Below are 12,463 nucleotides of genomic sequence, written 5' to 3' on the forward strand. Positions count from 1 at the left end.
TGTAACCCCATGGACTGCAGCACACCAGGCTTCTCTGTGTTTCACTGTCTCCTGGAGTTTGCTCAAACTCAAGTCCATTGAGTCAGGGATGCCCTCCAGCCATCTCATCGTCTGTAGCCCCCTTCTCCTCCTGCCCTCAATCCTTCCCAGCATCAGGGTCTTTTCCAGTGAGTCAATTCTTCGCATCAGGTGGCCAAAGTATTGGAGCTTCAGCTTCAGCATCAGTCTTTCCAATGAATATTCAGGTTGATTTCCTATAGGACTGACTGGTTTGATCTCCTCGCTGTCCAAGGGACTCTCAACAGTCTTCTCCAGTACCACAATTAGAAAGCATTGATTCTTTGGTGCTCAGCCTTCTTTACGGTCCAACTGTCACATCTCACAACTCACTTATCACATGAACACTTCAACTCTTTCTAAGAGGTCCTAGAAGTAATACCACAAATCAGTGTCATTCAAACATCTGATGAGTATCTACTGACTGTCAGCAATGCAGTAACTGCACATAGCAAGTGTGAGTGGGGCATGGAGATAGGTCCCTAACTAAAGATGGGGCATCATGGGCTCCCTTGAGGAGTGGTTTCCAGAGCCTGAGTCAAGATTAAAACTTTGAGTATTTCTAAAGAGATGCCAATTCTTATGGAATAATTGGATAGAGTATACTACCCTGGAGAGGAAAAAAAATCACTCAAGTTCCAATTTGAAAACAAGACAAAGAATGACCTCTGAGCCCCATGGATTATATATACTCTCTTCTAATGAGAAAAGTCACCAGTCCAGACATCGTTGTGGCCCCCTGAATAATGTAGGAACACGTGGGTTTAGTGACGGATCTGTCACCAACCTACAGTTCAACTCCAGATAAGTCACAGGCTCATTGAGCAATCTCAAATTTCTCATCAGTTAATGTCCTTTGACAAACAGCCCCTCCCAAAAACAGATACCACATTTGGTTGCCCTTCACTGGCCTGCTGATTTTTTAAAAATTATTGTTTTTTATTCATTTGGCTGCACATGATCTTAACTGTAGCAGGATCTTCAGTCTTTGTTGAGTGTGGGATGCGAACTCTTAGTTGTGGCATAGGGGATATAGTTTCCTGGCCAGGGATCGAACCCGGGTCCTCTGCTTTGGGAGCACGGAAACTTAGCCTCTGGTCCACCAGGGAAGTCCCTGGCCTACCTTATATAAGCACAGACTTTAAAACACTTTCAGTCTTTAAAACACTTCCCAGTCTCCAAATTAACATTCCAAAAAGAGAATGCTAAATATCAAATTTCAGCAAAAGAAAAGTTTAGATTTCTACTTTGTCTATTAGTAAATCAACCAGCTAACATTCATAGGAATCAGGCAGAATGCACCAAGTGTGGTTTAGTCTCTAAGTCATTGTCTGACTCTTGTGACCCCCCATGGACTGTAGCCCACCAGGCTCCTCTGTCCATGGGATTCTCCAGGCAAGAACACTGGCGTGTGTTGCTGTTTTCTTTTCCAGGGGATCTTCCTGACCCAGGGATCGAGTCCCGGTCTGCTGCATTGCAGGCAGTCTCCTTACTGACTAAGCCACCAGGGCAGCTCTAAGGTAGCATAAAAACTAACAACATTCATATACCATAGAGCAGGGCTTTAGTTTTCCCTTAATAAAACAGTTCTCTTTCCACTTCAACTGTGTGAGATAAGATCCACACATAACTTCTTAGGGGTGAAGAGAGAAGATGCCGTGTGGGTTCCCATAGCCAGGGAAGAAGCAGGAGGTCATGGGACATCAGCTCAGGTTGCAACAGTTGGGGGACTGGGGCCTCTCAGATGGAGAACTGCTCCAGAAATGAAGGAAAGGACATGAGGGGCCAAGAGGAGACCAGTACGCTTGCAGGAGAGGGTTCACATTAAAGACATTAAGACTCACATTAAAGGGTGAGTAAGCTCCATGAAGTCCATGTTACCTTCATAGGAATGTGCTTAGCACATAGTCCACGCCCAGTGCATATTTGCTGAGTGACAGACAGAGGCCCTGAGTGTCAGCGTAACTTAAAACTTTATCCTGAAAAATGGGACAAATCTAAGATTCTTGAGGAGGTGATGCAGAGATGAAAGCTTTAGTTTTCAGAAGACCCATCTGGTGGCACTAGCAGCAGGAGTCTCATAGACTGTATTTGCACATAAAAAGGTATAAACTTTTTATAGCTCACAATTCTCACAGTAGGAAAGCAACAGTTTATTAAGAAATCTGGAGTTAACTTTTCAAGTTCCAAGGCATGTCAGCTTTCCCACATAATTCTATTACCCATTTTTCTTTCTGTTAATTTCTGCATTTCCTTTTTAAAAGTGCAAGAGGCCAAGATTCCCTCGAGTTGAGATTTAGCTGGAGCGTGAATGAATAGATGCCAAATGTGCTGAGGTTCTTACAGTTCCCTAACAGTGACCTGGGGCAAAGGTTTGAGTTTGCATTAACTCTAAGAAAAGCTAAAGGTGTTTTTCTAACAGTAAATAGCTGACAGTGCTGAAACTGACCCAGCTCAGTGAAAATGGATCCCGAAAGCATGGGTTGCTTCCAGGACTGGAAATGAAATGTATTCTCTTTCCGTAACTGGTGATTCATGGCATAACCTTAATAGCTTTTCTCCAGTGATGACACATTGGGAATAGAAACACTGCTAAAAGAATATTATTAGCATCCATAAAATGCGTAATTCATTTAAATAAAATTCTGCAAAACAACATTAATTTGATGTGACAGGAATGCAAATTCTTTTTTTTTAAGTAATTTATTTTTTTAAAACCTTTTTATTTTGTATAGGGGACTGACTCCTTGGAGGTTGAGGTGGTGAAGAATCTGCCTGCAACACAGGCAACCTAAGTTCGATCTGTGGGTCAGGAAGATTACCTGGAGAAGGGAATGGCAACCCACTCCGGTATTCTTGGCTCGAGAATTCCATGGACAGAGGAGCCTGTCAGGCTACCGTCCATGGGGTCTCAAAGAGTCGGGCACGACTGAACAACTACACTTTTTCATAGCCGATTAACGATGTTGTAATAGTTTCAGGTAAAAAGCGAAGGGACTCAGACATACATATATATGTACCCAAGAATACAAATTCTTGATTCCTGTTATGTTCTTCAATATGCAAAGTCTTCTCTAGTCCTTTCTTACTTGTTCCAGGACATAGAAATTTATTTATTTAGACAATCCTAAACAAAGAGTGAGTTTCTCAGTGACCACAGTGTTGTGAAAGTGAAAAGCATTCTAAATGAAAAGACACATCTGGAAAAATATGCTGTAGTTAAACACTGTTTTAAATCATTTTTTGGAAGGTTGAAAGTCATCTTGGCATAATATAAGCCAAAAAAGTACCTGAGAAGTCCAGAAAGAAATTAATCTGAAGATACTGATAGCTTAATAATTATTCAGTGCTCAAAGGTCATCAGGGATCTGTTTTGAGAGGGCAGAACTATCTAGGAGTGCTAACCACTGGGGAATTCAGCTGCAGAAATCACTCTCCACATGCAAATATGTCTCTGAAGGGGTTTTTTAGAATAACGCAACATACCCTATTTGGAATCTCTGTATTTGCATATAACCACATGCCAAAACCCCTAGGAAATTATCTACATTCTTGCAAAGTTTGTTTTGAGATAACAAAATGGGAAAAGGAAAAGAAGCCTTTTTTCTTTTTTTCCCACCAGAACACAAACAAATTAGGCAAAAAAAAAAAAAAAAAAAATCTTTTAAGATTGAAATAACATTTTTAATTCCCCCAAAAAGCAAAACAAAACTCAAAAGTGTTAAGTGAGCTCAACTTCCCTTACCAGACCATAGCATTAACACCCACTAACTCATACATTTTACAAGAAACAATACTTGTCCATACTTAAGCTTATGTGTACTTATACTCCCTACCTGAGTAGGACTCATATTTCATAAATGGGAAAGCCTATGCATGAGGGATCCTTCCATCTGTCCTGATCTCTGAATCCCTGACCCAGGGAAGGATCTAACATTAATGAGATAACTGAAGAACATTTCACCTTCAACAGCAGTGTTTCTGTTTGGAACTCAGAAGCTGTGTCCTTCCACACTCAGGTAATGATCAGTACGATTTTCCTATACTTCCTTCTCGTTAAAGTTCATAGATCTATATTGGTCTGTTGTCTATGTTAAATTGGAAAATCCTTACAAGCAGGGACCATGACATTGTATCTAGTATAAAGCTTTGTTTAAGTGTCTGCCCAACAAGGTTTTGAATGTTTAACATACATTCATTAATTCATTCAATCAACAGATATTTACTGAAATGTCTTCTCTATACCAGGTACAACATTAGATGCTCGAGTAGTAAGCAGGAAACAAAGTAAACGAAAAATCCCTGCCCTCATAAAGCTTATTTCTAGATGGACAATAAACAAAGAAATATATGTATGTATATGCATATATATAAAGTATACAAGGAATGATAAGTGATATAGAGAAAAGTAAAGCAGGAAAGGAGCATAAGGGAGCATGCATGAGTTTTAAAAGCAGAGGCAGGGTACATAATAGTTCATCAAAATCCAAGAAGGATGTGAAGAAGGAAGACTCAAGGTTACCTATAGGAAGAAAATTCCTTGAATGTCCATGGAGGCCAATTAATTTGGAGTTCAGCAATTGAGAAGAAGGAAGTGAGAAAAGCAATGTAGGGCTTTGGCGTTTACTGTGACATGGGACTTCCCAAGTGGCACTAGTGGTAAAGAACTTGCCTGCCAATGGAGGGGACATTTGAGATGTGGATTCAGTCCCTGGGTTGGGGAGATCCCCTGGAGGAGGGCATGGCAACCCACTCCAGTATTCTCGCCTGGAAAATCCCATGGACAGGGGAGCCTAGCAGGCTACAGTCCATAGGGTCGCACAAAGTTGGACACCATTAAAGCAACTTGGCATGCATGCACTTGGGACGGGAAGCTACTGGAGGGTTCTTAATAGGATAATGGTATAAGACACTTTGGGCTTCCCCGCTGGCTCAGCAGTAAAGAATCCACCTGCAATGCAGGAGCCATAGGATATGTGGGTTCGATCCCTGGGTCAGGAAGATCCCCTGGAGGAGGGCATGGCAACCCACTCCAGTATTCCTGGAGAATTCCACGGACAGAGGAGCCTGATGGGCTACAGTCAATAGGGTCATAAAAAGTCAGTCATACCTGAAGTGACTTAGCATGCGCGCGCGTGCGCGCGCACACACACACACACACACACACACACACACACACACACACACACACAGAGTTCACATGTTTAACAGCCTTACTGCCTGCCGTGTTGAAAACAAACTCAAGGGACTTCTCTGGTGGCACAGTGGATAAGAATCCACCTGCCAATGCAGGGGACTTGGGTTCCATCCCTGATCTGGAAAGACTCCACACACCGTGGAGCAGCTCAGCCCACATGCCACAACAACTGAAGCCTGTGTTCTCCATTCCATGAGCTGCAACTACTGAGCTTGCAAGCTGCAATGACTGAAGCCCAGGCAACCAGGACCCCTGCTCCGCAACAAAAAGCCGCCACAAAAAAAAAAAAAAAAAAGCCGCCACAATGAGAAGCCGGCGCGCCACAGCAGAGAGTAGGTACCACTTGCTGCAACTCGAGAAAGCCCGTGCACAGCAAAAAAAATGTAGCGCAGCCAAAAAGAAGAAAGTAATGAAGTGACTTTTTGAAAGGAATAAGGAGACTCGAGGTGAGGCAGGGGGACTAACTAGGAACCCAATTAGGAAATTGCTGAATTATCCAGGTAAGATCTGACGGTGGTTTGGCCCAGGATGGTTGTGGTGGCAGAGATGATAAGTGGTCAGATTATTAGATAGATCCTGAAGGCAGAGTCAATGGCATTTACTGAGAGACAGGATGTGGTTTGTGAGAGAAAGCAAGAAGTCACAGGAGACTAAACTTTTGGCCTGAACAAATGAAGGATGGGGTTGCCACTAATTGAGATGGGGAAAAACTTTGGAGGCGTGGAACACTTCTGGACTGTTATGGTGGAGAAAACTGTCAAGTAGGCAAATAGGTGGACGGTGCTGACGTTCAAGACAGAGACCCAGGAGAGATCCGGGAGCTGTCAGCACATAGATGGTTCTGACAAGACAGTGGGTAGGATAGATAAACAGCAGAGAAGAGGCCCATGGAATGGTCCCAGTGGTACCCTAAGAGATCAGGACGGAGCATACCAGGTAAGAGGAGAAGAGAGTGCAGTGTTCCAGAAGTGAAGTAAAGCTTTCAGGAGCAAGGAGTGATACAATGTGTCAAGTAAGATGAAGACTGAGAACTGATCATTGGATTTAACCACAGTGACCTTGGACAAGCGAAACGTCAACGGAGCAATGGGGTAGGGGGGTGAAGACCTGACTGGAGCAGGTTTAAGGGAGGATGGAGAAACTGGGGTATCAAGAACCCTTTTGAGGAATTTTACCATAAAGGGGAACAGAGAAAAAGGTGGCAAATTAAAAGTCTGATCTAGACAGAACACTGTAAGATGTGAGAAATGATATAGTGGACAAAGAACATGGGTTCTACTCCACTTTCAGGGAGGGGAAGCTTAACTCTCTATTTCTTAAGTTGGGCCACACAATGACTTCCTTCCAAAGAGTGTAACATGGAGAGCGGGTGGGGCAGGGTGATTCCACAGTGTAGAAACCACAGACACTACTCCAGCCGTAGTTAATGTCCACAGTGACTGGTCACGTAAGCACTGTGCTCCCCTGATATGATGTAATAAAAACAGCACTCTACCTCTTGTGGTCTGCCCTCCCCCGAAATCCACAGTCTCAGTCCAGCCATGAGAACAACATCAGACAAATCTCAGTTGAGGGACATTCTTCAAAACAGTAGACCAGTCCTGATCAGTAGTGACCAGTACTCCTCAAAACTGCAAGGTCATCAAAAACTAGAAAAATATGAAAAATTATCACTGCCCAAAGCCCCCAAAGGATACATGATAACCAAATGAAATGTGATATACTGGGTGGGATTCTGGAAAACAGAAGAGACTTTAGGTAAAAATGAAGGAAATCTGAATAAAGTATGAATGCAATTTAATAATAGTGTATCCACAGTGGAACAAATGTACCATACTAATGCAAGATGCTAATAACAGGGGAACTGGGTGCAGAGTATATGGGAAGGACAGAGTATGTGAGGACTCTTTGTACTATCTTCTAAGTTTTTCTGTAAACTCAAAATTGTTCTAAGCAACAAAGTCTATTTAAAATTAAATAAAAACAACAACATAAACTCTGGAATCTGACCATCTGGTTAGAATCCTAGTCTGCAACTTATTAGACTATGATTTGAGGTACATGCAGAGTCATTTCAGTCATGAATCTTCCGAACCCAGGAATTGAACTCGCATTGCTTACATCTTCCGCATTGGCAGGAGGGTTCTTTACCACTAGCGCCACCTGGGAAATCCCTGATTTTAAGGTAAATTACTTAAATTCTCTGAGTCAGTTTTCCTATCTATAAAATGGAAATAGGATGAGTACCTGTGTCCTAAGAGCTTTTGTGATAAATAATGAAATAATCAGGTAAAGTGCTTAGCACAGAGTCTCTGGCAAATAGTAAGCACTCAATAGGGGCTTCCCAGGTGGCACAGAGGAAAAGAATTCCTGAGTCAGGAAGATCCTCTAGAGGAGGAAATGGCAACCCACTCCTACTGTTATTGCCTGGAAAAATCCCATGGACAGAGGAGCCTGGCAGGCTAGAGTCCACGGGGTCTCAAAGAGTCCAACATGACTGAGTCATTGAGTATGCATAGACAAGCACTCAACAGATGGTGGCAACTATCAGTATCATTATTATTGCTTTAAATCTTTACTAAATATTCAAACGCACATTTAATGTGATTTTACATTTAATTTGTTTTAAACAGATTCATAATACTTTCTATGGGAATTTTCTTTCCTTTTTTGAGAGGAAGAAAGTTGAATATAACCTATCACATAGTATCTGTAAGAAGGGTTTCTCTCATTGTACCATAAATGTTGAGAGGTTTTACAAAGTAAGCTGCTCCAAACAATTTAAACACTGGTTCCATGTAATGTAATGAAATCAGTTGTCACCAGAGGCTCTGCATATATGTTATTATGTCTTTGGGGTAGTATAAGATAAATGGCATTTTTTTTTTTTTGCATTTTCTAAATTGGGTTCCTACTTTCATTACAAAGCCATAAACTCATCAACATCAACCAGAGAATAAATAATCTTGTGATTACACTATTTTAATAACAATGAAGTAAAAGTGATTTGAAGATTAATGGGTAGGATGTGTTTAAAAATGGAAAGAATTAAGTGGAGTAGTGAAAGACTACAGTAAAATAACTGCTATATTAAGATACTATTAAAGAAGAGAATTTGGCCTGAGCAAATGACTCCCAAACCAGACTGTGCATCAGACTCACCCTGGGGCTTGGCAGAAAACAGAAAGAAGCTGGACCTATGCAGGGGTGGAACCTGGGCATCTGCAGCTTTAAAAGACTTTGCAGGTGATTCCCATTTGTCAATGTCCAGTCTAGCTTATCAGTATACACTGATCATATCATATAGGCCGCCATAAGATCTGCCTTTGTCAGAACTGCCTTTGTAAACACAGGTTGAAATTCACCACCATCAACAAACATGATCAGCTCAAGTGAGAACCAACACTTAGTTCAGTTAACCTTCCCTTTTGCTTTTCTCTTCTCTTGCCTATCACTATTACAGTTGTTTTCTATATGGAATTTTGGACCCTCTGCATCCTCAGGCTTTCAGCTGTCCTGAGCATAAAAGAAACTGTCTCCTCGGGGCTTCCCTGGAGGCTCAGTGGTAGAGAACCTGCCTGTCAATGCAGGAGACACGGGTTCAATCCCTCATCCAGGAAGTCCCACATACTGAGGAGCAGCTAAGCCCATGTACCACAGGTACTGAGCCTCTGCTCAAGAGAGTGGGAGTCACAACTACTGAAGCCCACACCCCCTGGAGCCTGTGATCTGCAACAAAAGAAGCCAGCACACCACAACTAGAGAGCAGCCCCCACTTGCCACAACTCGAGAAAAGCCTGTGCAGCAACGAAGACTCGGCACAGCCAAAAATAAATAAATAAAATTATATATATATATAAAAGAAACTATCTCCTCGATTCAGTCCTCCAACATTCTCCCCTCTGCCCTCTAAAGTCAAGTTTCCCCTCCCTGCACCTCTTTCCTTCCTTCTTACTTTCACTGTGCCAATGGGGAAACTTGGCCTATTTAACACAGGCAGTTGCCCTCAACCGCCAGGAACCAACCCAGCCTTCCTTTTCTGCCGAGCCAACAATTCATGAAGTAGGTGGTCCATGCCTGGTCTCAGGTCAGAGTATGGTCCAGGCAGTCAGGGGCACAGCCCCCAGCACAATGAATTATAGCTAGAGTATGAAGGAGTAAACGGCTTACAGTCTTCCCCTATGAGAGAACAAATTTACAAAGGAACAATGGTCAGGCTACCTAAAAACACAACGCTGACCCACAGCATGCATCAGCTAGCCCAGGAAGCCAATGTTCTGTCTAGAGTAACCAGTCTCGGAGGTCAAACTACTACCAGTAGCAACTAGTTCAGGAAACCAAACAATAACCCTTACAGTGATTGGCCCCAAATAGCCAGGGCTTCATTAATAGCTGACAGCTTTCCTAATTTTTGCCCCTGATTCCAACTTACAGTCAACTGGAGAAAACCAAATACGTACCCTATCACATATAACGTCCCACTTCTAGTGGCCTGTGTCCAGCTTCCCCATGCCAACAGCCTCCAGTCAGGGCATACCTGACTGAAGCCTTCTCTTTTTGAGCTATAGTTTTTCCACTTCTCTGCTTGCCTTTGCCTCTCGGTCAAATGCAAGCGATGGAGGCTGACTCCCTTGCTTTGAATAAATAGCTTTTGCTTGTTCTCATTTGGGTGGTCTTCATTTATTTCCACTACTAGGAAAATAGGGCTATGTGTTTGAAATGGCTCCCTGAATGGTTCTTTCATGGAAGAAGTAGCTGTACTTTGGGGAGGCTGCGAGATGCAGCTGAAAGAACACAGTAATATTTGTGACCCTGAGGAAGTCAGAGAGGGAAGTTGTAGGTTATCAAACCCCAAGGTCTACATGTCTTTTTTCTTTTTGATTTCACACAGACCTTATTGTTTAGAACAGTTTTAAATTTACAGAAAAGTTCAGAAGAGACTATAAAGAGTCCTCATACACTTTATCCTTTCTGTATACCTGCTTCAAATTCTTGCTTTGCACTTCCCGGCTTTGGACTTTTTACTTTGTTGGCTTGGACTAGTTACTTAACCAACTTGCACCAGTTTCCACAGTTGTTCAAACACTGCTGATGATAGCACCTGCTTGACAGGGATATTGGAAGAGTCTATGAGACAACCCGGATAATGAATGAATATCTGAATTTCATGGGGAGGGAGGGAAAGAGAGGGAGAATGGGAGAGACAAGATTCAGCAACACTGAGCTGAACTTCCTGAAAAGGAGCAGTGGCCTAGGGCTGAGTACTAACTGCCCCTTTTAGATGATACATGTTCTTCCATTTTCATAGTCTATACCAACCCACTTCCCTCATTTATGATACCTGCTCAGTCCTAACGCTCTTTAACCATGGACTGAACTAAAGACATTTTCCTCTTCCAAATTTGGTAACTCTAGGAAACCAAGGGATGCAAAAACTGCCATGCCATCATCCATTTCAAAAAGATACGGTATGAGAGGGATCTTAACTCTCAAATGCATACTGGAAATGTCCATGGTCTCCAGAAATCAGAGTTTTCTCATTTTTTACTGCAGGGCTGTAATATAAAATTATAGAGCTTATAATACCTAGAAAATCTTTATACAACTAGAAACTCAATAATGCCACATTTCATAAAGTGTGACCACATTATTTCTGCTATTTTGGCTAAGAATAATAGATAGCTATTTCAGAGAATTAAGGCTATACTCTTTTGACATATTTGTGTTTATTTTCAACTAACATTAAATGTGACATCATGCAATATCAAATCGAACCATAAACGCAGATATTTACAGATTTTTGTCTGAATTATTTCTGTTATCACACTCAACACTTCCAATAGGCCATTGCTTAACTTTCCAAAGTCTGCATAAAATGGAGCCTTGGAGGCAACTTGCTAAATTCAAGAGCCACTCTCTAACTTAACCTTCATTCCTTCCACCAGATTGGGTAAATAAGCAAGATATATTTAATTAAGAACGCTGGAAGGCACGTTAATTATAAATAATTTTTTAATCTAGCATTTCACCTGAAATGTAATTAAGGGGAGTGCATTGAAAACAACACTTGATAAATATTTTACAGGTATAAACATATCTTCATACGAAAATTATACTCTGGGGGGGTCACTTCACAATGACAAGAGACATTTCACAGGCGTTTCTTTTTTAAAATATTCCGAACCAGGCAAGGCAGGAATCCTGGCGCAACATTAGATGGTCTCACGCGGGGGGCCGGTTCCCCCACGGGCTCCGCTGCCTTAATGGAGCTCTGGGGTGGGTCTCGGGAGTATCTGCGTCCCTCCCAGGGCGAACGGGGAAAGGGCAAGTCCGCAACAGGGAGCCTGGGCGGCCGCGCGGGCCCGCAGCCCGGGGCCCGCCGCTGCGCGGGCCGCGCGTCTGGGCGGGCGCGCGCCGCCGCCCCGCCGCCCCGCCGCCCCGCCGCACTCACCGAGGCCGCGCCAGCCGAGCGCGCCGTCGCAGCTGTCCAGGACCGCGCAGAACTCGCCCAGCAGCGCGGGCGGCAGGTCGAAGAGGAGCGTGTGCGAGGAGAGCGCCCTGCGGGCCCCACCGCTCCCCGCCGCCCAGGCCATGGCTGCGCCGCGGGGGACCCGGGACCGCGCCCGGGAGGGATGCGGGGCCCAGGGCTCTCCGCGGCCGCGCGGTGCCGTTACTCAACCGCGGAAATCCTGCCACACGACGACGGCCAAGGAGGCCGCCCGCCCGGAGCCCGGGCCGCGCCGAGGGCGGGCCCCCCGTGACGCACGGCGCGGCTCCCGGAGAGGCCCCAGCGGCCGCCGGGTCTGCTGCGCCGCGGCTCACCGGGTCCCGGCTTCTCCCTGGCTGGTTGGATTTCTGTTCCTCCGGCTTTGAGGCGAGACTGAAGAGGCCCAGTAAAGAGGGAGGGGTGGGAAAGACCAGAAGCGCAGAACTGATGGAGAGTCCGCCATCCCCTCGACCTGGCCCGGATGGACGGGAGATGGTCTGCACTGACTTCTTACAAAGTTATATCTTTTGATCCTCTTCTTTGAGGAGACACTTGGAAAAACCCAGAAAAACTGAAAGAGGAAAATAAACACTCAGAGCCCCACTCAGCTGAGGACAACCAACCAACCGCTCTAAAGGTTTAGCACATTTTCCTCCGACTTTTTACCGAAGTTAGATAAATGGGCGTGTCTGAAATGATTATTGGAAGAGACGAACCTGGAT

The 12,463-nt window shown here is 44.0% G+C and overlaps 1 protein-coding gene across 1 annotated transcript in view; it reads right to left on the minus strand.

Moving 5' to 3' along the window:
* Window positions 1-11,927, minus strand: part of IRAK3 (interleukin 1 receptor associated kinase 3) — a 55,370-nt gene extending 43,443 nt beyond the window's left edge. The window contains exon 1 of the mRNA XM_061130639.1: window positions 11,706-11,927. Within this exon, the coding sequence (XP_060986622.1) occupies window positions 11,706-11,847 (142 nt within the window). The 5' untranslated portion in view covers window positions 11,848-11,927. The remainder of the gene's footprint in view (window positions 1-11,705) is intronic.
* Between the last annotated feature and the right edge of the window lie 536 nt (window positions 11,928-12,463).

The sequence above is a fragment of the Dama dama genome, chromosome 3, assembly GCF_033118175.1.
Source record: "Dama dama isolate Ldn47 chromosome 3, ASM3311817v1, whole genome shotgun sequence".
Taxonomy (NCBI): Eukaryota; Metazoa; Chordata; class Mammalia; order Artiodactyla; family Cervidae; genus Dama; species Dama dama.